General features: G+C 39.2%; 1 protein-coding gene across 2 annotated transcripts in view; it reads right to left on the bottom strand.

Annotated features, from left to right (window-relative positions):
- The window catches only part of LOC108249366 (multiple epidermal growth factor-like domains protein 11), a 254,217-nt gene that overhangs the window by 58,326 nt on the left and 170,664 nt on the right, over nt 1-25,227 (bottom strand). For both annotated transcript variants that reach the window (XM_037979947.1, XM_037979948.1), the window contains exons 9-10: nt 10,971-11,183; nt 10,465-10,639 (exon numbers count right to left, since the gene is read on the bottom strand). In XM_037979947.1, coding sequence (XP_037835875.1) covers nt 10,465-10,639; nt 10,971-11,183 — 388 coding nt within the window. The remainder of the gene's footprint in view (nt 1-10,464; nt 10,640-10,970; nt 11,184-25,227) is intronic.

Below are 25,227 nucleotides of genomic sequence, written 5' to 3'. Positions count from 1 at the left end.
ACTAACTTGGAACAGGTAAAGATGGCAGAAAAATACTGAGGGCAGGAAGTGTCTTATGACCCAGAGGGGAACCAGGGAACCAAACTAAACACACAAGGTGAAATATGACGAAATAACAAAAACACAACGAAAAATGGTTAATGACGAAAACATTTGTCATTAACCATTTGGAATTACCCTGACTGTCTATTAGGAAAATATCTCTTTAACCACTGAATGGATTTAATTGAAACTAGCTTTATAATTGATTAATCTTTGGGACCAACTCAATTCAAGATGGCTGCTGCAGTCAACTGACTTTAGAAAAATAAAAATGATTTTAAATTTAGTCAGTTTTACAGATATTGAGTTATCCACAACACATACCCCAAATACCACTCTTCGCACAAGATCTTTGCGTAAAACTTCAGCATTACATATCGGTGTCAGCCCTTTTGTCTGTTAGCAAAATATCTTGTGATTCACTGGACAGAGTTTAATGAAACTTTTAGAAAGTAATCATTGGATGAACATCTACCATTTAACTTTTAGAGTTAAATCAATCCAAGATTCCCACCACAGCTAATCAACATTGGAAAATACAAAGTGGCAACAAGTCAGGCAAGTTTACAAATAAGAGTTCAAATTTGACCCGATAGTTGTTCGAGCATGGCCAACCCAATATGCAGACTCATTATTGAAAACCTAAATTAAACTAATTTATTAATATAACAAAGAAAACAAAAAGCTAATGTGGCAGCAAAAGCAAGATCACAAAAACTTACTAGACTTGAACAGGATGTGGAAACCAATATTGAAGCATGGATGAAGCATAACGTACAGAGAGGAAAGAAGGAAAAGAGACCAGCTTTAAAGAACTCAAATCATGACAAACCAAGGTTTGACCAAAACATCTAAAAGATCACAAGATGATCTTAGTTTGAAGTTCTGACATGGAAGTCAGTGGGTGATATGCATTCTGTTTGGCCTTTATTTCCTGGTACTTTTTCCACAAACAGAGCATTGAGTTAACCTTAACTTCCTATTTTAAAACAAAGTGATAAACTACAGTAGATTTTGGTAAAGTCTTTCAGCCTTTCTCCTCCCTCTTCAGCCTCAGGTTGTAACAAACCCTGCAGACTGGAGTTTCCTGCAGATTCAGATATTTCAACTTGATGTGGGAGCTGAGGTGCTTGAGTCTGGTCGGGGTGTCAGAGAGGACACAGCTGCTCTCCACATGGAAATGTTGTCAATCTAGGCATGAGAGGATCCCTTTGGTACTTTTTGTTGTAATTATTTGTGATGTAAATATGAATATGGTCACAAATTATATATATTTAGTTGGTGTCACTGAGCTCTAACTCATTTCCTGCCAGTAAGGTGAAGTTCTATGTCAGGGATGTGGAATGTATAAATGTTTAAATAAATAAAAAATCTTCTAAATTATCAGATAATTACATTCAGATAGTGGATTGGTGCTTCTTTCTAAAGTTTGGTGTGAATGTGCTCCTGCATCCACACCTGATCCTGCAGATAAAAAGTTCTCATCATGTGCAGCTAACTCTGAGCATTCAGGTCCTGCTCAGCATCTTAAAACTCACTCTAACCTCATGAGTGAACTTAATCTGTCGGTGCTGATGTAATAAACATCAGATAAAGTATGAAGGAGAGATGATGTCCCTGCAGAGCGACATGTCCATCCAATCATCATGCTGTGAGGACAAACTACACCTCCTGCACACTGTTGCATTGATCAGGACCTTCAACATCTAAACTCTGCTAATTAAAGCTGCCCGCTTCCTACCTGCAGCCTTTAAATAGCTATTAATCTAATATTCACAAAGGCAGCCAAACGTGCACAGACAGACAGGAGAAGACAGGACTTATTAAAAAGTTGGAGAAGTAAAGACTTTTCACTAACTTTGCTAATAAATAAACCAAGTTTGCTCAATAATGAAAGTCATCAGCGGACACAGGAGTTTCAATGACTGACCTCTGGAATAATAATTACACACGGATCAATGGATCCTGATATTTATCCTGTAATTTGGAATTTTATGTGCCTTCTGTTTTCATGTGTATTTTAAATGGTTGACAGTAAATAAATAAAGCAGACAGATTTCATCTGACAAATGTAAAACAGATGACTTTAGGTTTTAATTCTGGGGGATGAGATTAATTAGCTAAAAGAGACAGATGACAAAAAGCAAACAGGAAATATTCCAAAGCAGCTTGTTTCTTTCTTTCATGTGTTCACATTCTGGCTCACATGATGAATTTCTAGCAGCAGCAGTGAAGCTCCTGCAGAAGTTTCTCACAGGTTTCCAGGTTAATGAGGACGTTCTGTCAAATACAAACTCACTTTCTTAATATTTTCATCTCCTTTGTTAAAAACAAAGACATGTTGGGAAACTCAAACAACAGGAGAGTAACAGATGTGCAGTTTAATGATGTTCACAAAAATACCTTCATTAGGTTTTGTGGTCCAATAAAAGACAGACTCTAAGTGATGTCTTCCCTTCAAAACTGGACCCTAATGGACTGAATGATGGTTTACTGAGAGTAGAAACCGAGCAGAAAGTGAACCTTAAACAAAGCCACTGTACGAGAACAAAAAGTCATTTTCTGAACTGTAGTTGGAAGAAGGTTGATGGTTGATGGCTGATGGTCACACATGTTAATTTTTGTTTCTACGGTGTTTTATGTAGGAGATACAGCAAGTTAAAAAGCTCCTCCATTTCAGGTTTTGAGGAGAAAAGTCTGAACTGAAATGCAATGGAAGTCATGGAGTATTTGGGTGTGATAAAAGAAGCACAAGTCCTAGGGATGACTGACAGCACAATCTTTCCAACAGAGTAAAATAACTTACATTTGATACAGAGTATCAATATGAGTACTAACACTGCACTAATAAATGTCACTCTACTTTTTAAACTTACTTTGAAAATCAGAGGAGTTTACTTTTTATGTTAACTCTTCAAACGAAACAGGACTGCAATATTCTTTTCCCAAAGCGCCCACTGGTGCCTCTGTTGGGAAGCTCCTGCTCAGATCTGTATAATCCCAGCACCATTACAGACTGTATGTAGACTGGGCCATTTAAAGCAGATCAGCACACCCTGTTGGAGCCTTTAAACTGGCTGCTTGAAATGACTCTGGAAAGCCAAGGCAGAAGTTAAAAACAGTGTTGCCAACAACTATTCAGACCCCTCTAGCAACTCTTTCAAAAACAGTGACTAGTGACAAATCTAGCAACTTTTACTGGAGTTTTTGGAGACTTTTGGAGACTCTGACATAAAAGAATGTATTCTTACTCTCCCAATGACCAGTGGGTGCTGTTGTGGGCCCCCAACCCATCCCAAAGTCACCCCAGTCCTCGCACAGAGTCCTTCCAGCTGCAGTCAGAGCAGGAGGCAGGAGATGTTCACCTCTCTGCAACCTGACGGCAGATGAATCATGGATGTGAGAAGCTGCCGCTGCCTGATACTGCCCTGTCTGTCTTTCTTTAAAATAAATCACTGGACTGAAGTAACTCTGAGTCACTTTTGGGTCACCTTTGCCAGTCCCAAGTCTGGATCAAGGAGGTAGTTTTGGAATTGTGACATTTAAAAAAAGAATCCACAGAAAAATGCTCATTTGTAGTTTTAAACATATTTAAAGTGTTTTTTTTACTCACTATTTGTCTCTGTCATGACTGCCACAGCATCAGCCACATTCCTCAGTACCACAAGGCTTCATTACCACCAGCAGAAGGATATGTGTGACACACCGCAGGCTATCATTTCCTGTTACTATCAGCAGACTCTGACATCTGTAGCTGGACAGGGCTCGCTTCCCATGCCCTCACCTGTGGAGGATCAGCTAATCGTACCCCTACCGCAGTGGGTAAAAGGTGTAAAAGTTTTAGCGTGTGTGACTTCATCAAAGTTGAACATCTTGTGGTAAAAAGCCCCAAAACTGTCAAATTTAAACTGTGGTTGTGTAAAAACTGTAAAAAATATCAAAATGTCAGTTCAGTCATGTAATGTCTAACGTTGTGTGACTTGTTTAAACTTTGAATAATGTTTCTATAGTGAAGTCTATCTGAGCTGTAGAGCTCCAAACAGGGCAGGTTTCCCCACGAAGTTCAACACAATCCCATTATTAATAAGGGGGACATTTTGTACTGTTTATTTGTGTTTTTTCTATGTTATACAATGCACTGTTATAAGTTAAAAGTTACAGCTCACTGTTCCTGATCAAGCCGCGCATGTCATGTACTTTTTTACGTTTTTTTTTTTTTTAAACAGCAAGACCAGGAGTGGATCAAAAATCTAGTTGGTAAGAAAAACAGGTAAACAGTAATAAGAGAACTGACAGAAGGCAGACTTTATATTTTTATGACTGCTACACACAGATGTGATGACATGGAAACATTTTGTTAAAACAGGGCCTTCTGCTGGGTTGGCCATCCAACTTGTTTCAGAGAAAACTATCCATGAGAAACTAATGAGACCTCAGTCCCTGGTGGTGGGACAGATTTAAAACTTTTGGTCAGAATTGCACATGTTTACACATATTGATCCAACTGTCCAAAATGGTGACAATACAACAAATAAATTCTCTTTAAAGCTACTTTCTCATCCACACAGTCATTACCAAAATTGGAGCTTCCAGAGCAGCATAAATTCTCCCTGGATCAATAACCGCTCTGAGAAACATCTATCTGAATGGAGCTGTGATAAACCAAACAGGCATCCATCTACGCTCCACTTTCTGCTTTCATCTGCTCAGATCTCTGATGTTTTCACTCCAATTATCAAAGCTAAAGTCACTGCTCTCCAATCAGACCAGTCAACACAGCAGGAGGCTGTCACACACACATTAAAATATTATCACTATTTAACCCCTCAGTCTAAATAAATCAGATTGTTTCTAACTGCTGAAAGGTCATACCATGATATGTGTTAACAGCTACTACAGAAACATCACTTTGTCACTTCCAAAAGTCATACTGAAGTTGTTCAGACATGTCCTTTGCATTGGGATAACTATAAAAACACATCTGAATTGCCTTAATATGCATTAAAAATGTCTACTCAGGTGGTCTGAACCCCTTTTACCCACATACATTTAGTAGTGTGAACATAGTATGTCCTGAATCCTATGGTAAGACCATGTACTTTCACACAAGCAGCAGATTGAACATCTCAAGTTGGCTTAAAGTGAACTCTGGCGCAGTTCGAATGCATTTGTGAATACAAGCTGACAGGAGACCGCTCCAAAAGCAGGAAGCGGACTATAGCACAGGGCCTTCTGGGTAAATACAACCAAAACAAACACGTGTTTCCAACACTAGCGGGAGAAATGGCTCGTGGTCAGATGTAGAGTTAAGAGAAGACCTAAGAGACAGAACAGAAATCCTTAAACTGGTCAAATTTGACGCCACTTGATTTTTGATTACTTTTCTAGAAGAAGGAAGTGTCTTCTTCAGAGGTTTTTGTGTTTTTTCCTGCAGTTGTTCTTGATGCAGCGCCACCACGGGGGGGCAGGTTGCTCAAAGGGGTTGGCTCAATTGACTCAGTGCAGCGTGAATGTGAACCGCAGCTGAAAATGGAACAAATGTTGCAATTTTGGTCCCCAATCGAGCCAAGTCTACCAGACTATGAGCTGTGAATACAGCCTTCCCCAGAGCTGTTAGGAGACTGCTAGACCCCCTGTATCCACAGTAGCTGCCACTGAAAGTTTCATTGTAGCATACTATGAAAATAAAAATAAAGCTTGCTAATATTGTTATTATTAGGCACCCAAGGATGCAGTAGGACTTGTGATCCAAAAAAGAAAAAGAAGAAAGAACTTTAATAACAAAGCTAAATAGCTGACAGTGCAACAAACAAACAAACACAGGGAGTGCATAGAAAACAGGCAGCATAAACAAACAGTATGACAGACTGATGAGTGAGCCAGAAACTGGACTATAAATACTGGGAGGGATGAGAAACAAGTGATTGCAGCTGGTCTGATTAGTAAAAAGGTACAGATGAGTGACAAGGAGGAGGCCTGCAGTGCAACATTACAGGGGAAAAAACCAAAAAGCAACAAGTATGAATAAAACACAAGAAACAATACAACAAAAAAAAAACGTAACTTCAAATCTACAAAATACAATACAAAAAACCCATGATCATGACACACATCACATGAAATTGTGCAAAATGAAATTTAAAAGGTTTGATCATACCTCCATCCCTTCTCAGCAAAGGATTTTACTTTAGTTTAAAAAGGCAATGGGCGGTAGGGATTTTTTCAAGGAATGCTAGATTTTAAATGTTAAATGTGTTTAAAAAACAAAACAAAAAAACTAGTAAAAGTAGTAGTAAAACACAAACATATAAGACAAAAATAAATCAATATATAAAAGAAACTTCGATCCTAAGCTTGCATGGAACCCTGGCTATGGTTTTCAAGCCTCTAATTCTCTTAATGTTGTGAAGCAGAAGCTGTAAATCGAAGGACTTTACAAAAAAGCAGCTGAGCAGAAACAGATCCACACACTGGAGGCTGGCTGAAAGGGTCTGGTTAAAATCTTGGATTCAGCTCATTACTGAGATGCACACACTCGTTTCTCTGGCTGACCTATATCACAGGGTCTGCACCTGCAGAAGCCCCCTAACAAGAGATTAAACCTGCAGAGTCAACAGCACCTGATAAATCATCCCCAGCAGGTTGAAGCAAATGTTCTGCACCTGCTCATGCACGTGTTGACCACAAACCAGATCTTAATTATTCACAACAAAGACACAGAGCTTCTGGATGAACGCTTCTGATGCCATTTAAACATAGTCCCACTCATCTTGGAGGAAATCCCTTTGATTTCATCCAACTGAGGCCTCTGTGTCTACGTTTAGCTCAGAACAGACCAACAGCTGATGCAATCCACTTGGACTTAAACTTCTGACAGATGTAGAGGATGTTCATTAGGCCTGTTTGAGTCAATACCAGCATGTTCTGATCAAAGACACGGTGTCTCTCTCAAGACCTTTGAGAAAAAAAGCAGTTTCCCACTCCTCATCACTTATTGTATCATCCACTAACACTATCTAACCGGGAAACGATCTGAAAGATGAATTTAGTTCTGACTGCAGTCCTGTGCAGATAGAAAAAAATATATATAAAATGTTCTGTTAGAGGATTTTTAAAAATTCCTAATAAAGGGATATTATACCTATTATAAATAGCTCTTTGAATGACCTCAGTTAGTGCAAGCCCACAACCTGCCAAATGCATCTGGACACGCACAGGTCAAAGGGATAGCAGATCCCAATGATCACTGCTGGAAAGTTTGAGAAATAGTATGGACAATGTCCTGATTTTCTCAATATATGGAAAGAAATGTGCTGTCAACCTGTGGAAATCGTATGTGGGTTGCACAAGATTAGTGCATCTGGAATACATGTGACTTGCAATTAACTAGTCTGTGTACCAGGAGTACATGATGCACTTGGGAAGCAAGTGGTTAGCAGGTTACAATCACTCCTGACGTGTGTGATGCACAAGGCCAAAAGGCTTTTGGTCTGTAATAACATTTTTGGAGAGAGGGGCATGCCTTTAAATGCATGGAATTACAAGTACATGCAAACTTTCAGCAGCATCAGACCCTGACAGTTTGACTGGGAAAGTGAAACCATTACTGGATTTAACAAAAACTGAAACGAATGAGTTGGAGTTTAGAAGTTGATATGCTGTCCATGATGCTGAAACACAGACTGTTGGGCATCTTTTTTCTACCTCTCTGCAGTGTTTTGGATGCCAAACTTGTGGTCTGTACTGCATTAAAACGTCTTGGCATTTGGGAATCCCACAACTTAGTGCAAAAACTCATTTTCTACACTGAGGAAAATGTAATCTGAACGTAGATGCATGATGTTGCACAGACGGAAAGCAAACCTGATAAAAATAGCTTCTAAAAAAGGAAATAACAAGACAATTTAAAGTGGATTGGAAGGATCTTGTTTTGAGGAGCTTTAACTCATCAGCCACGAGAAGACTGCAACTCTACTGAATAATGGTAAAATAGTAAAATTTAAGCTTTTGATTCATAGAAAAGTTGACACATTTTTTGAGTACATATTCTGAAGGAGCTTCGAGGAAATGTGATTAAAATATATTTCAATTGACCCTTAAGGTTTGTCCATGGCTCGCCACAGCTATGACAGGTCATGAGAGACCAACAAGGTCATGAGAGAGGACCTACCAGCTGAAATGATCAACAAACTTGTGGAGATAATACCAGAGTTAGTTAAGAAGGAAACAGTGGCTGCCATAAAAACGGTGAAAAAAAAAGTCAGTCAGTTCAGAAACCAGCAACAAACTAAACAATGTCATGCAAAAATGTAGAGGTTAATTTTTTTGCAAATTTAGAGTTCAATTACAGCACTATGTCATTTTTTAAGCAAGTGTTGTTTTATTCATCAGGGCAGCTATTACCCAGACTCTTAGGTGGACTTTTGCCTCCTTCACGATGCTCTGTGCTCTATGACTGATGCAATGGCTGATAAGGTACTACTGATAATTTTTGATAATTGTTTTGACAGAACATAACTTAACCTTAACCTTTAAGTTAACCTTAATTATCACTCCTAGTTCTTATAATTCTGGTTTTATTTCAGTCATTGCCAGATCCTACTACTTAACTGAACCACTGACTACAAAGCAAGTTCAACAAAGCTGGGCTTTCTTTCTTCATCCTGGTTTGACTAAACCTAAAATTCCTCTGAAAGATGCTGGTTTTGTAAGACAGTAAATTTGATGCTACTTTGTTAACCTAACTTTCTGATTGCATGAAAAACTTTGAATGTGAAGTGAGGAATATTTTAGATATTTTTTTGTCATTTGTATTTTTTGATGCTGCAGATTAATATTACAGCTGAGTGGTTTTGGATTTTTGTTGCAGGGCATTTGTCTGATTCGTATTTTGTATTTCTGATTCTGATGTCTTTTAAACTCATAAAGATTTTTTTTTTACAGGGTGATGGATACAATCACCGGAAGTTACAAAAATACTACTATTTCACCTTAATATCAGTAAACAAAACTATAGCTACAGTAAAAAGAAAGTCCCCCCTCTTTCAGCTCTAGGGTTCTCCAAGATCTAAATTTACTTTGATCTAATCTGAAGTGTACAAAAACACATTACAGATTATACAAAGTTATTGTTTATTAAAAGAAAACACAGCTAAAATGTTAAAGGTGTGTGAAAAACTGCGTCCAGCACCGCCGCTTTCACAGGATTTCAGAGGTTCAGTATCAGCCAGGAGCTGCTGATCAGATGTATTGATTGACTGATCAGCATCAATGGGACCACCTCTACAAAAGCTGGAGTTTCGTCAGTTTGCTGCGCTTCAGCATACAGGTGTGTGTTCACACAATGCCAAGGGGGACTGACATCAGCAATGACCTAAAAGAAGCACCATCAATCTGGGAAGGGTCAAAGGTCATTTCCAAATTATTTGGAGTCCGTTATTCTACAGAGACAAAGATTATTCACAAAGAGAAAAAATTGAAGACAGCTGTCAATCTTCAGTGTACGTCACTGCAAATTCACCTCAAAGTCAGACCATGCAGTGCTCAGAGAATTGAACTCTATCTCATACATATCAGCACAAACACAAAACGAAAAAATTTGATATAGAGAAGGTAGTTGCATAAATATTCACTCCCTTTAAAAAAACTGTCTTAATTCAACTCAGAGAAAATACTACTGAAAATGAGAAGTCAGGGGATGGATACAAAAGGACTTCCAAGACCCTAAACATCCTCAGGGGTTGGAGAGAGGCCTCCAAGACATCTGTGAGCACTCTGAAGGAGTTCCAAGCTTCAGCAGGTAGATTAAATCTTGGCATGAGTCTCTAAACAGACTATACAAACACCAGTCAAAGAAAATCTAAATTTCATTTAAATGAACCACAAGAGTACTGGAACAAAATGAGACCAAAGTACAGATGTTTACCCACAATGCACAGCAGCAAACACAGCACATCAGCACAAACTCCTCATACCAACTGTCAGCACGGTGGTGGAGGGCTGATGGTTTGGGCTCCTTGCAGTCATTGAGTCGATCATGAACTCCTCTCAGATGTGAGACCATCTGTCTGACAGCTGAAGCTCGGACTAAACTGAGTCATGATGCAACAGAACAATGATCTCAAACACAGCAGCTAATCTACAACAGATCAGCTGAGTAAGAACAGGATCAAGGTGCTGCAGAGGTCCAGTGACTGCTGGAATTATCACATAATCATCTATTTTACAAGGATTATAAAAAAGTCTCATTATTTGGAAGCTAATTTAAAAAAACAGAAGGTAGATCAATTGTGTGTTATTTGTCCTGCGACACCTTTTATTCAGTATCCAATCTTTAAAATAACTTTAAAATACATCTGCTTACAGTTATCTGTATGACACAAAATCAATTTAAAATGACTCAAATTTAGTTTTAACACTTACTGTGTATCCTGGTGCACACATACAAGCTGCAGTGATGCCGTCACAGTCGGCCCCGTTGGTACAGTTACACGGCTCTCTGCAGCCCGCTCCATAGTAACCTGCTGGGCAGGTCTCGTTACAGTAAAGCCCCGCCCATCCAGCTTCACAGGTGCACTCCCCAGTCAAAGGGTGACAGCTTAAAGAGGAAAACAGAGGGGAAGAAAACAGCTTTCTGTTTTAGCCAGCCTTTATTTACGTATTCTGTAGTTTGTCAACACTGGGAGGTTTTCATAGACTCAATAAAAAAAAAACATAAACAAATTGTGTCTCTGACAAAATCTTTGACTCCTTGAAATCAAAATTTAAAGAAACAGGGGATGAATTAAGACTTTTGCACATTACTACATGTCCACCATGTTGAAGCATTCATCATAAAATGTCTCCATTTGTATCATTAGGAGAAAATGCAAAAGGTTTCCCTCCCTGGTAAATGAAGGTACAGAAAGCATTTAGGACCAATGAAGTACCTGAGCGTGCTGTCTGCTTTGCAGGGGCAATATTTGTCACAGATGAGTCCATACAGGCCAGCGGGACAGAACCGGTCCTGGCAGCTGGGACCCTTAAAGCCCTCGTTGCATAGGCAGGCCCCATTGATATGATAACACTTGGCTCCATTCTGGCAGTCACACTTGTGGGCACACTGTGGTCCATACATGCCAACTGGACATTCATCCTGACATCTGGGTCAATGTAAAAACAAGAACAGTTAAGAAAAGTTACTTTTCAAAAGATGCTGTCAGTTTTCTCCTGTTAAATGAAACAAATTGTGTTTATCTGAGACATTTTTGATTCTACATGATACATTTCTATTGGGGCTGCGGTAGTTCGGTGGTCAGTTCCACAGTCACAAAATCCTAAAGCTGCAGGTTTAAAACCCGGTTCCATCAGGAAGGGAATCTGGTGTAAAACAATTGCCAAATCTTTCATGTGAGTTTGCTTGCTATGATGACCCCTGAAGAAGGGAGCAGCCAAAAAGACAACAACATGATCAATTTCTTTTAAACTCCTCTGAAGTAAGAAATGTCTTTTCAAATATGTCACAGTGAAAATACATATATTAGAGATTTGATTCTTTAGTTTTGAATCCATAAAACATTTTGGGAATTATCTTTAATAAACTGAACACTGTACACACAGGCAGTGTGGTGGTGGTTTAGGCTGTTGCCTCACAGCCTGAGGATGAAGGCTTGTTTGTCTCTATGAGTCCCTGTCCAGGGTGTCCCCTGTCTTTCACACAATGAGATTTCCAGGGTCCTGGCATGAATGAGTGGGTAAAAAAATGGATGGGTGGATAGATGGTTTGTACACGTTCAGATCTTCCCCTCCTTCTTCTTTTCTCAGCTGCTCCCTCTGGAGGTCTCCATAATGTATCATCTACCTCCATCTCCTGAGCATGGTTCACAGCCAAGGCTAAAGCAGCTGTGGTGACAGTCAACTCTTAGTTCTTGATTTACTGCTACAGATTTGTTTCAGCCCTCACCTGTGTTCATGTATAGAAGATGAAAGAAAGAATGAGATCCTGGATACAGACAGTTGATATGAGTTTCTTCTGCAGGGAGGCCAGGCTCAGGATGAGGAGCTCCGTCATATGAAGAAAACTTAAAGTAAAACCACTGCTCAGCTGAAATGGTACAGGCATCTGATTAGGATGCCTCCTGGACCCTCACCTCTGGATGTTTTCTGTCTCATAGGGAGGAAACTCCAGAGCAGGCCAGAACATGATGGAGGGATACCCCTTGAACTTTTCCACATTTTGCGACAATGCAACCACAAACTTCAAAATATTTTACTGTGATTTTATGTAATAGACAAACACAAAGAAGTGCATATATGTGAAGTGGAAGAGAAATGATTCATGGTTTTCAAAACTAACTACAAATAAAAATGTGAAGAGTGTGGTGTGCATTTGTATTCAGCTCCCTAAGTCAATACTTTGTAAAACCACCTTCTGTTACAATTTCACCTGCAAATCTTTTGGGGTTTGTCTCTACCTGCTTTGCACATCTAGAGACTGAATTTTATTTTATTTATTTTTACTAATTCTTCTTTGTAAAACAGCTGCAGCTCAGATGAGTTGGATGGAGAGCGTCTGTGAACAGCAGTTTCCCATCCCTGCCACAGATTCTCAGCTGGATTCTAACACATGAATGTATAGTACTTTGATCTCACCTATTCTATTGTAACGCTTACAACCTTTAACAGGTTATCTGATAGAATTGGCCTGTATTTAGCTCCATCCATCTTCCCATCAACTCTGACCAGCTTGCTGAAGAACTACATCCTTACAGCATGATGCTCCCACCACAGTTTCACAGTGGAGACGGTGTGTTCAAGGTGATGTGCTGTTAGTTTTTGGATACAGTTTTGCATTTTGGCTAAACAGTTTCGTTTTGTTCTGATCTGAGCAGAGCAGCTTCTTCCACATATTTTAAGAAATGCCCCCGTTTTCATGCCGGTTCTATCATTTTATTTTGTTGTATTTATATGCTAAAAAGCTAAAAAGGTTGGGGACCATTGCCCTACATGGTTTGTGACAAACTGCAAACTGGACTTCTAGCATTCTTCTTTTCACTTTTCTATAAAGACCAGGGGTCTCATTTATAAAACTACGCACAAAACAGGGCCTAAAACTTGCATACATCACTTTCCATGTAAAGTTTGTGATCTATAAAATACAAACTTGACGGGAAAATGTGCAGTCCCTCACACAAACTCTGAGCCATACGTACCATATACACTTGTTTTGGAGACAGGGGAAACTGGAGACACAGATGGTGAGGTGGGGAACTGAAGCCACACTGCATCATGATTCCTCTCAGATATTTAATTTCACTCCATAATCAAACTTTAATCTTAGATCGACTTCAACATAAGCTTTTAAAACAGCAGTATTATTTATGCTTCTGCTGGTGACCCATTAGGACCTTTAAAAAAAAAGGCCTTTAAGCCAACTTAAACCTTAAATAAAAATTCAAGCAACATTTCCTCTCCCTGGATGATCACCAGGGTGATGTGTATCACAGATTAACACACGAGGGGACAGTGGCGCCCCCCTCAGGTCCTGCCTCCTAGCCCCCCTTCCAAACCCTCAGAGCACAGAGGAGGCATGCTTTAATATTGTTCACACCCACAAGCTTGGACGCGTTGGGGGTGTGGGTGGGGGGTGGGGGGATTGGACACTTCTATATGATCCGAAGAAGGTGTGCAAAATCGTCAAGGTGTATGGTGTGCTGCACAACGTTGCACTGAGGCACGGCATCCATCTTCCTCCTGGCCTCTCTCCTCAGAATGACAACCCTGACCCACAGAACAGCCGTCAGCACCCATCCTCCTCCAGACGCACCATGCGTTTGGGGCACACTGGTGCTGGGGAGAGCCGGATCCTTCTCTCAAAAGGTGTCAGTTCAGGTACGCCCTTATCCCCACCAGTGGCTGACAGACTCTGGTGGTGGCCGGTTAGTCACTTTTTTGCCTCCACCCTAAAACCTGATCACTTTTTCTTCACCTCAGCCATGGTCCTTTCTGTCCCACTCACTGAATTACCAGTGGGAATGACGTGTTGCCGCTCACAACCTTCCTTTTATTTGAAACGGCTCAACTGTGGCTTCCAAAAATGATATTTGTTTTTTCTGTTCTCCACCTCATTCATTAGCATATTGATTACTGCCTTGGTGAAATTTTGTTTCTTTTCTCTTTTCTCCGTGGTTGCTATTGGTAACCATGAAATAACATTGATCAGCTGGCTCATTTAAATCCACCTTCACATTCATGAGGGGCTTTGCATTGACCTTTTATGGTTGAATGTGGTCATGTGGAGGGCAGAACCTGAGGTGGGACCTTGTGCGCAAACTTTTAGGTACAGGTGTGATTTATAAAGGGAAGTTGCTTGCTGGTGTGTGTGCACATGGTTTTATAAATCTGAATTGTTTTTGATATACGCCATTTTCACCTTTTGGACATATGCACACGTTTAGTATGAATGCTACGCAATCTTTTATAAATGAGACCCCAGATTTCTAGATTGCAAGACTAACAGTTGTCCTGTGGACAGATTGTCCCACCTGAACTGTGAATGTCTGCAGCTCCTCCAGAGTTACTGTGGCCTTCTCAGCTGCTTCTCATATTAATGCTCTCCTTGCTCGTCCTGTCAGTTTAAGTCAGGGGTGGGCAACCCTGGTCCTCAGGGCCACCGTCCTGCATGTTTTCCTTGTTCCTCTGCTCCAACACACCTGACTTGACTCTATGGGTGATTAACAGGCTTCTGAAGAACATGAAGAGGTGATTTAACCACTGAATCAGGTGTGTAGGAGCAGAGAAACAAGTAAAACATGCTGGATGGTGGCCCTGAGGACCAGGATTACCCACCCCTGGTTTAGGTGAACAGCCATGTCTCAGGAGGTTTACAGCTGTACCATTCTCTTTCTGTTCTCAGATGATGGGTTGAACAGTGGCTCTGTGAGATGTTCAAAGCTTGGGATATTTAAACGTCTTAACAACTTTATCCCTAACCTGCCTGATGTGTTCTTGGTCTTCATGCTGCTGTTTGATGATTAATGTTCTGTATTAAACCTCTGAGGTCTTCACAGAACAGCTGAATTTATACAGAGAAGAAATGACAGGCAGGTTGGCCCTGTTCACTAATTACATGACTTCTAAAGGTAAGACAGAGATTAAAGCAAAAGACAAATCTTTTGACTGATTTCTTTTCTGCACTTAATCATATGGCACACCTCCAAAGTGGAAGGCAAAATTGAAAACTGTTCTTTGGTCAGACAAATCCAAAAAGGAAATTATTTTTGGAAACCACAAACACCACATCCTCCATACTTAAGAGGAGAGGGACCATCCATCCTGTTATCATCACACAGTTCAGAAGCCTGCCTCTCTGATGCATTAGCACATCTGACATGGGCAACGTACACATCTGGAAAGGCACCATCAATGCAGAAAAGGATATACAAGTTTTAGAACCACATATGCTACCATGTCAAAAACATCTTTTTCAGGAAAGGTTTTGCGTATTTCAACAAGACAGTGTTAAACCTCAGACTGCATCCATTACAACAGCATGGCTTCATAGTAGAAGAATCCAGGTGCTGACCTGACCTGCCTGCAGTCCAGACCTCTCAACAACTGCTAAGAACATTTGGCAATTTATGAAACAAAAGAATTAATCAAGAAGACCCAGGACTGTTGAACAACTAGAATCCTACATCAGCCAAGAATGGGACAACATTCCCTCCAAACCCTCCAGCAGCTGCTCTCCTCAGTTCCTAGACGTTTACAGACTGTTATTAACAGAAGAAGGGAGGCTTCACAGAGGGAAACATGGACCTGGAACAACTTTTAAGAGATATGTTGCCACCATCAAATTCAAAATGATAGTTTTTCCAAAAATGGTACAATTTCATTGTTTAAACATTTGATATGTTTACTATGTTCTGTTGTGAATAAAATATGAGTTTTAAAGATTTGCAACCTATTGCATTCTGTTTCTATTTACATTTTACACAATCTTCTGACTTTTTCAGAATTGGGGTTGAATTGTGAAGTTTTTGGTTGTAACATGAAAAATGGGGAAAAGTTCAAGGGGCGTGAATACTTTTTCTGTATATATATATCCCCTCTGGTTTTAAAAGTATCAAGATAGAATATGACTAGAGAGAAGACCAGAAGCAGGAAGTTGAAGCCACAAAGAACGAGCTCCCTCAGTTGGCCGCCTGCAGTACAATTTTTAAGTCCTCCCCCTCCATGTACATAAATGAGATATTTTCTAGACAAAAAAAATAAAAATACACTTTATGTTTTTCAGCTGTTGATTTATATCACTCTTACTTTGCTGCTGTATGTTCAAACATGCGATTTTAAAGCATGTGTTATTTGAGACTTTAAGAAAAGTGTCATGTTACACTATGATTGACAATTTCAGCCTAATAGCAATTTGGTAGGATGTACCCAGGGAACAGCCCCAATTCCATAAGGTGCAAACACTGGGTCCAAAAGTAAAACATGGCAGCACCCAAAAAATTGACATTCTTGCTTCAATTTTGAACAGTGGGAGAAAGCGGAGACGCTTCATCCATTTTTATTAATGTCAATGCTCTGAACACATTGAGAGCCCTTGTGAGGAGCTGGAGATAGTTTATAGGAATGTCTGGGTTTCCCTTGTGGATATGTTGCATATACAACTCAACCACGGATAAGAGGAAAACAATGAATGGATGGATGGATAGATAATCCTGGTCTTCATTCTTATCTCTGCCGCCTCCTGCTCCTCCTGCCTTTCTGTTAGAGTCACTGCCTCCAAACCATCCATCATAGCAGATCTTACTACCATCTTGTAAACCTTCCTTTTTACTCTTTGAACTTTCCTGACACTTGTCTCCATTCACTCCACTCTGCATGCTTTCTCTTCTTCACCTCTTGTGTTCTGCTCATTGCTCATTGTTTGACCTCAGGTCTTCAAACTCATCCTCTTTCAACACCTCTACTACTCTAATTCTATCTTACCTCTACTGACTTTAATTCCTCTCCAGAGCATACCTGCACTCATCCAGGCTCTCTTCCAACTGCTCTGTACTCTCACTGAAGATCACGATGTCTGATTCTTGACGTAATACCACCCCCACCTTCAACCACCCCATCTGTCACTCCTACTGCATGTCCTTGTAAATACCCTGCCCTACCCTCACACCTGACTTCCTCATACATAGACACATATCACAAAGACCAATTAAAAAATAGCAACACTGGCACTAACTTGTAGCTAATAGATGAATATTATGACCTGCCATCAAAGGCAAAAGGGCAGATATGTTTTTGCCTGTGTGTGTGTTTGTCTGTTAGAAAAATATCTCATCAATGACCGGATGGATTTTAATGAAATTTACAGAAAGAAATCATTATGTGTACATTTACAACTGATTACATTTTGGAGTTAACTCAATACAAGATGGCCACCACAGCCAAGTGACTTTAGGAAACACAAAATGGCTATAACCCAGCTAATTGTACAGCTATTAAGCTAAGACTGGGTGTGGTGAAAGCTGAGTCTGATCCCCAAAACATCCTCCAAGTGCTACACATCATGTAATATTTTTGTTTAAAATGTTTGACATTACCTGTTGTCTGTCTGTTAGCAAAATACCTTAACACCACACAATGAATTTTAATCAAACTTTCTGAAAGTAATCATTGGATATACATCTACAACTTATTACCTTTTGGAATCAGTCTAATTCAAGATTTCCACCACAGCTAATTGACATTAGCCAACTCAAAAAAGCTATAACTCTTTCAATTTTATGGATATTGAGCTAAACATGACGGGATTGCAGCTGAGAGTCTCTGAGTGCTAACCATCTCACGAGATCTCACAAAATTGTATGACATTTTGCATAATGTAATTTACAAGGTTTGCCCAAAACAGCTATTTCCACTGTATTTTGGCATAAGATGATCTTAGTCTAAAATTCTAGCATGAAATGCAGTGGGTGATATACATTCCTTCAAGAAATGTTAAGCCTTTATTTACTTCAGTTCTGTTAAAATGTCAGGCTTTGCTCAGAGAATCAAACCAGGACATGATGTTGAGGGAAGAACACTTTGACTTGCAGATGCTCTCAGTTTATTAGATACAACTCTGTGAAATTATTGCAGTCAACAGCAAGTATCCTGCAGTAAATCCTACTTTTATGAAGGCTTTTATTGGATCTGTTGTAGAGCAGAGTAAATCCGGCTGCAGGATTACTGTGGAGGAAGAACTTGGTGCTGCCTGGAGAATCTATTATTCAAAGAGGGCCTGTGTTAATTAGCCTGCACTCATTGATATTAATGTGGTGCTGAAAATAATGGAAACACCTGACAGTGGAACACAAAACAAAGTGATCATTTAATGTAATGATTCTGTAAAACGGTTTCTGCAAAACTCCTACAGAGGACTCTGTGTTGGATCCATACAGAGATGGAACTGAATACGTCCACAGGTTCACAACCCTGCGTTAGAAAGAAATAATTACCAGTTCGTGAGACAGCAGGAGATAACCCTCACATTGAGTTTATACATTATACATTGAGTTTAGTTTCAGCAATTTGGGCCTTTTTTCTAAAACAATCTTTTTTTTTTGTTGTTTCTAAAAATATTCTTGTAAACACGACAACAGGAAAAAAGATGTGGAGTGTGAATCTTGTTTAACTGCGATTGATTTTCTGCCACATGTTGAATGCATCATGATGTAAACTCACACCATACATTAGTACCATAGACCATATAAATACTGTAATATACTGGATTATACAGTATAGTTTGAACTGTAAACACAGCAAGAAGAAAAAGATGAGGCTGAAAAACAAGAGCAAAATCTGAATCCTTTTTGTGGACTGACAAAAAAGTGGAAATTCTACTTTGTACCACATCAAACTACAAGACCACAGCGAGTCTTAATTGGTAGTCATGTCAGTCCAAATATGTGGACACAATGGACACTATTCAGGCCTAGTATACAACAAGGAATGGCTTGAGGGAAGGGTTTTCCCTCACAGTTTTCAAAGAAGATCGTGCTAAATTCTTTAACACAAGTGTAATCCTTTAAAAATTATTCCCCATTTTTCACATTTTTTAAATGTATACATGTATCTTTGTTTTTGTCAAAAATATGCGAGTAAAGACCCAAAGATGCAAACTAAGATGAGGACTTGATGCACTAAAGACTTTAATTATAAAAAACAAAAAGCTGATAGGACAAGCAGTGGTGGAAAGTAACGAAGTACAAGTACAATTTTCGTGTATCTGTACTTTACTTAAGTAGATTTAATAATGGATACTTTCTACTTTTACTCCATTACATTTTACAGTAAGTATATGTACTTTCTACTTCACTACATTTCTACAAAACCGTTGCGTTACTCGTTACATCCAAGTCGCATTTCGGTATTTTGATTTGTTCGTTAGTTTGAAAGTATCCAATGGCGAGAGAGGAATCAGTCCACTGAACCAATGCAAAGTAAGAAAGAACCATTAGCCCATTATCCCATATCTGTGCCTTCTGTCACTTTTTTCAGCAGTTAAAACTGTTTAATCGTTTATTGTTAACATGTCGTAAACTGATTTTCCGAGCCGCCTTTGAATGCAGCATGAGCGCTAAGACGTTAGCTGGGTTTACAGATGTGGGGCAGCGAAGGACACTTGCTGCTGTGCAGAGCTGCTCAGGTGTTTGTTAGAATCATGGCAGCAAACCAGCAAAATGCAAACTTTGCACAGTTTTTTCCCCAAACTAACCGCCTGTTGGATACAGCTAATGTTAGCTAAAAGAGGACTATACCAGTACAGCACCTTGAGCTTGATAAGAAGTAACCTGTAGGCTACTGGTGTTGTTGTTTAGGTTCAAAAGTGGGTAGTACTTGTTACATTTACTTGAGTAACCACCCCTGTTAAACTCGTCTGGAGCTGGGGCTGTTTTCATTAGACCCACATGCCTGCATTATGTTTTTATTGGTCTGTAATCTAATCAGAAATGTCCTGTTTTCATTAGCTGTAAGCAACAATTCATCAGCAATCATCACTTGTTTTTTTTATTGTTGACAGTTCCATAAAGTGATATAAACCTTTTTAGCCTTGAAGTTTTTTTTTGTAATATGCTCTATTTAATTCAATGTTATTGTTCTTCAGTCTTATCTGTTTTTTAAAATAATAGACATTTTGCTGTAGCTGAGAAACTAGCATCTGCAGGATGGGTAATCTGTTGTTCTTACAGTTGGTGTGTCTGCTATGCTTGGGGTCGTAGGTGAACTTAGGGGTAGGTCTATGACATCATAGTTTACAAAAGGTTAAGTTTAGACAGTCCAAAAGAAAATGCAAGCGTGATATTTTTCACTCTTAAACCCAGTTTCAAATATTATTTTTTAGGGGCTCCCAAAACACCATTTCCATGTAGATGAAAGGCTGGAACAATGAAAACCTTCTACCTATTCACAGAAACCATTTCTGGGGTCTGCTTCCCAAATATTTCTGGGTCTTTTCACTCAGTCAGAACCTGAGCTGAAAAAAGTCCAAAATGCAGGAGGGATGAAGGAGCAGGAACTACAGCCACAACCTCTTTGGGCTTTGACTGCTGGAGACAACATTCATGAGAGAGTGTCACAAAACATTTGCGGGGCTCTTAGTTTTCTTGTCACAGAGGCTTGCAGTCTCATTGCTTAAATTTTGAACATGTTCAAAAAAATTGGTGACAGAATTTTTTTTGTCAAAATAGTTGCAGTTGTCTCAAGCCTATTTCAGTTCAGTTTCTTTAACTCTAGAGCACTAGAGCTGTATTTTCACATATGCACAGGAGCTCTCCTTATGATAACATCCAAGGCTACAACCAAGAATGTCAATGTCTAAAATGCACACCAATGGGATATATTACATTTCTAAAAGAAACTGATCCAGATCTGCCAGTCTTTATTTCAAAAGTCTACTCCAGCAGATTAAACCGAAAACAAGGGGGTGGCTGCCCAGGTGGATTATAATTTATTTCTGAAGCATCATGATGTGGACATGAATCGTTTTAAAAGTGTCAAAAAATCTGTTATTTAGTAACGTCATGTTGAAGAATGCAAAAGGCAGATCTCTGATAAGTGAAAGTACAGAGCCCAGAGCGGAGAATGAGGCTAACCTAAACATGAAATGGCACATTCTGCATTCAAAGTCAGGGTTTGGAAGACCTTTGACTCCTATGAAGTTAAAGGGAAAACTGACAACAGCCACACTATATGCAAATTGTGTACATGTTTCCACCCAGAGGAGGAAGAAGAAAAAAACAGCTGATGGTAGCTGCTAGCTGCTATTGCTAACAATGGCATTGTACGTCAAAAATTCTAACACAGTCACTCCAAACACTGCAATGGGACCTAAAACAGTGGTAGACACCATGAAGAAAGCAGGTTAGATTCAGTAGTTCTAACATGTGATGTCTGGATATTCTTTGACACAGATTCTTATGTCATTATTTTCAGCAATTCATTTTTTTGGTTCCTTTTGTTCCAAACATCTTGTTTGATTTAAAGCTGTTTAATGCTGCAGTGTAGAGCAAAATTTTATGTTTCTTTTAGGTCTGAGAGGTTCTGTGCTAAGCAGCAAAGTGGAACAGTGGTTAAAGCTGTTACAAGAAAGTCACAGGTTTGCCTCCCAGCCTTTTTGGGTGGAGTTTGCATGTTTTTCCCATGCATCACATGGGTTTTCTTTATGTACTCTGTTTTTTTCCACATAGACCAAAAAAAAGCCATTGTAAGTTAAGTAATATTTCTATATTGTCCCTAGGTGTGAGTGAGAGTATGAATGGTTGTTTGTCTCATTTGTCTCTATGTGTCCCTGTGATAAACTTGTGACCTGTCCAGGGTGCCTCTCACACAGACTGCTGCAGTAGTCAGTGAGCGGGAGTGACCAGCTCCCCTGCAACCCAGAAAGGAGAAGCGGGTAAAGAAAATGTATGCATGGATTGAGATTCTTTGCTTAAGACTTTGTTTGAAGTGTGACTATGGATGCACCAAGATGCATTATTTGTTTTATAATCACAACACAGGTGTCTGAACCCTTATCAACTCAAATCATGGAGTGGCTAAAAAGACCCACCCCTGATTCAAAGTGGGCAAAGAAGGGTACAGTGTGTGCAGAGGTGGCCATTTGAAAAAAATGTGCACAGGCTAGAATAGAGTTTTGCAAGTCACGCATACAAAAATAGGCAATGATTTAAAAAAACTAACCACAATAAATGTAACCATATGGCTTAAAGGTCACTTTGTTGCAAATCCTCAGAATTCAGAGAGACTACAACTGGAAATTTGCCTATTTTCTCACAATTTTTAATTTCCAAAAGTCTCAGCTCTGTGAGATTCTATTCCAACGTATCTGAAACAAAACAAGGATAAACTGAGGGAATAAAACAACTACAGAACCTGAATCAAAGAAGAACTCAACCAGAATCACAAATTACAAAACTGTGGACAAAAGAACAACCTACAACAAAAACCCAAAAAATAAAACACTAAAAAGCTTTAAAATGAAACCAAGTAAGTTTTCTTTTGCTTTTACATTTCTAAACACAATGTTTCATTAAAATGAACTCAGTAATCATTGTTTCAGCTGTATTCAATCATGAGCTTGAATACAGGTCCTGAACATTCAGAGGGCCAAAATCTCATATAGGTGTTTCTACTTATTTTTAGAGATTTAATTAAAGGAACAACAAAACAAAAAGTTACACTCTTACATCTAGTAAAAACTTAACTTAAAGGTGTATGTTTACTTGAAACAAGTCTTTCTTGAGAATGACACCTTGCATCTAAATGAGATTAGCAGTATAAATACATTTGAAATTAATAAATGAATTAAAAACAAAACAAAACAGAAATGAACTGCCGGTTTTACTTTTTCCTTCAATCTTTCAGACCACAATTTACATTTATAGAATTATTCTTTCATAGATAGCTTTAAATTTTACAGACAGAGTAACAACACTCCTTCTGAACGATAAAACCCGAGTGATATCGTCCCACACTCTGATGTCCTCTTAGATGACTCAATCTGTCAGAACACCAGGGGATCAACAGGCCTCACATTACTCCCAGACCCTGAATGCAGCTGCAGGTTAAAGTTCACAGAGGAGCCGTTTGGATTATAATGAGAACTGAACCTGCAGAAGTGAAGAGAAGAAAGTCCTGAAGTCGAGTCGAAGCCAACATTTGGTGCTGTGCTACATTCTTCACACGTTCACAAGTTGAAACCATTAAAGAAATAGACAAATCACTCAATTAAAAAGACTCGGCGAGGACTTCTGTTTGGTGTCACGTTTAAATCATGCCAACTTCCTCGGGACTCTTATCTCAGCTAATTCCATTAGAACGTGGTCGGAGCGGAGGAGAACTCCATTGAGAAATTATTCTGTGTAGGCTAATTCACCTGTCTGGAGCCTGAATGAATGGAGGTAATTTGGCTCAATTGAGAATAAAGATGGGAGGGCAGGAAGCACATGAGGACGGTGGGCTAAAAAAGTCTTTTCCAAACTGACAGACAGAGGTGATGGAGGCAATAAAGCAGTAAACAACTTTAAAAGGTTCTTGGTTAGAACCAGACTTTAGTAAAAATGCTGTCCAATTAATTTGGGAGTGAGAGGGAGAAATTAGGAAGATGTTTTGTTGAGTCCATCACAAAAAAACCAAACGTCTTTGCAGGTTCGAGCTACAGAGCTGCATCTCAGCCACTGACTCTGTAGAAATGTGAAATGTGTGTGCAGTTTGTCTCAGGCCCTGTCCACACGGGAACAGTGTTTTGTGAATATGCAAGTTTATTTTTGTTTAATCTTCCGTTCACTGAAACACCATTTTAGAAGTCACCAAACTGTCTGTTTTGAAAATGGGTCCCATCCATTCATCCATGCATTTTCTTTGACCTGTTTTTCCGTCCAGGTTCTCGGGGCAGCTGGTGTCTATCTCCAATGGTCAACATGCAAAAATGGGTTCTGGACTGAAGAAAATCTTAAAATGCCACCATTGCATTTTTTTGTGGACAGCCAAAGCACAGGCTTTTAAAAAAGATTACATCATAGTTCCATCTCATGCGTAACCTATGATCCCAAGCGTGACATGTGCAAAAACAATAATGACAGATTACATGCTTGCATTTGTGTTGCCAGCTGCAGGAAAACCTTCTGTATTACTTCAATGAGTAGACAAGGCTGATGAACAACAACATTGCCTTCAATAGAGCACAGCAAAAACTCTTTACACCAAATAATCTTAAGCAAAAAAATGTTTTTATCACTTTACTGAGTGTTCTGTGTCAGAATCTCGTTTTGGGTTAATGAAGGTTATTTGTGTGAAATCTGCTGCAAAAATCTAAAGACAAGTCATATCAGAGAGTTTTTCAACCAGAACAGTTCCATAACTAAACCAGACGTAGTTGGATAAAATATTTTTTAAAAACCCCACAAGAACCAGTTAGATTTTTCAGTGTCAGAGAGCTCCTGTTAACCCTCCCGTGGCCGTGGGGTCAAACTGACCCAAAGTTACACAGTCTTCTCTACGTCTCTCTCTCTCTTGACGGCTTCAGGATGGTTCAACATTTCTTTTAATAAAACGCCTGACGCTTCCTCAAAATTTATTTGTCATTTCTGTAAAGGATCACAGTGCAGAAAATGAGTTTCCCTAGAAAACAAAGTTAAGTTTTTTTTTTTTTTTTTTTTCCTGCAAATTGATCCATACAGTCTAGTTTATAAATGCTGTTGTAATTAACAGTTGGTGTTTGTGAATGCTCTTTATGTCGCACACCAGCTTTTATGAATGTATTTTCAAAAAGGCACTGTGAACAGGTTTTACTTTGATCAGGATCTATAAATGCCTGCAGGTAAGACCACCAGTGTTCATAAACTAAGCTGCAAAGATTGTTCATAGATTTAGGTGAAAATGACGATTGTGAATGCAACTCTATTGTGATGCATTGATCAGCATTCACAACATGACTAAAATCAACAAACAAAACAGCAAAAAACCAGAAAGAACGTGACCTCAGTTCTTTTACTTATAAACGGACTTTTAAAGCAAGATGAAACTCGATTATGATTGTTTTGTCAAAAATGAAGTCATCATCACCACATTTTTCTGGGTCATAATCCATCAAACCCCTGATAAAAGTTGTTCTTTTTTATCTAGGTTGGGTTTTGGGCTGAAACTGATGATTTGACAAATAGA

This window comes from Kryptolebias marmoratus, linkage group LG15 (assembly GCF_001649575.2).
Source record: "Kryptolebias marmoratus isolate JLee-2015 linkage group LG15, ASM164957v2, whole genome shotgun sequence".
Lineage (NCBI taxonomy): Eukaryota > Metazoa > Chordata > Actinopteri > Cyprinodontiformes > Rivulidae > Kryptolebias > Kryptolebias marmoratus.
Note: the sequence above shows the minus strand (reverse complement) of the source record. Positions and strands in the feature narration are given on the sequence as shown.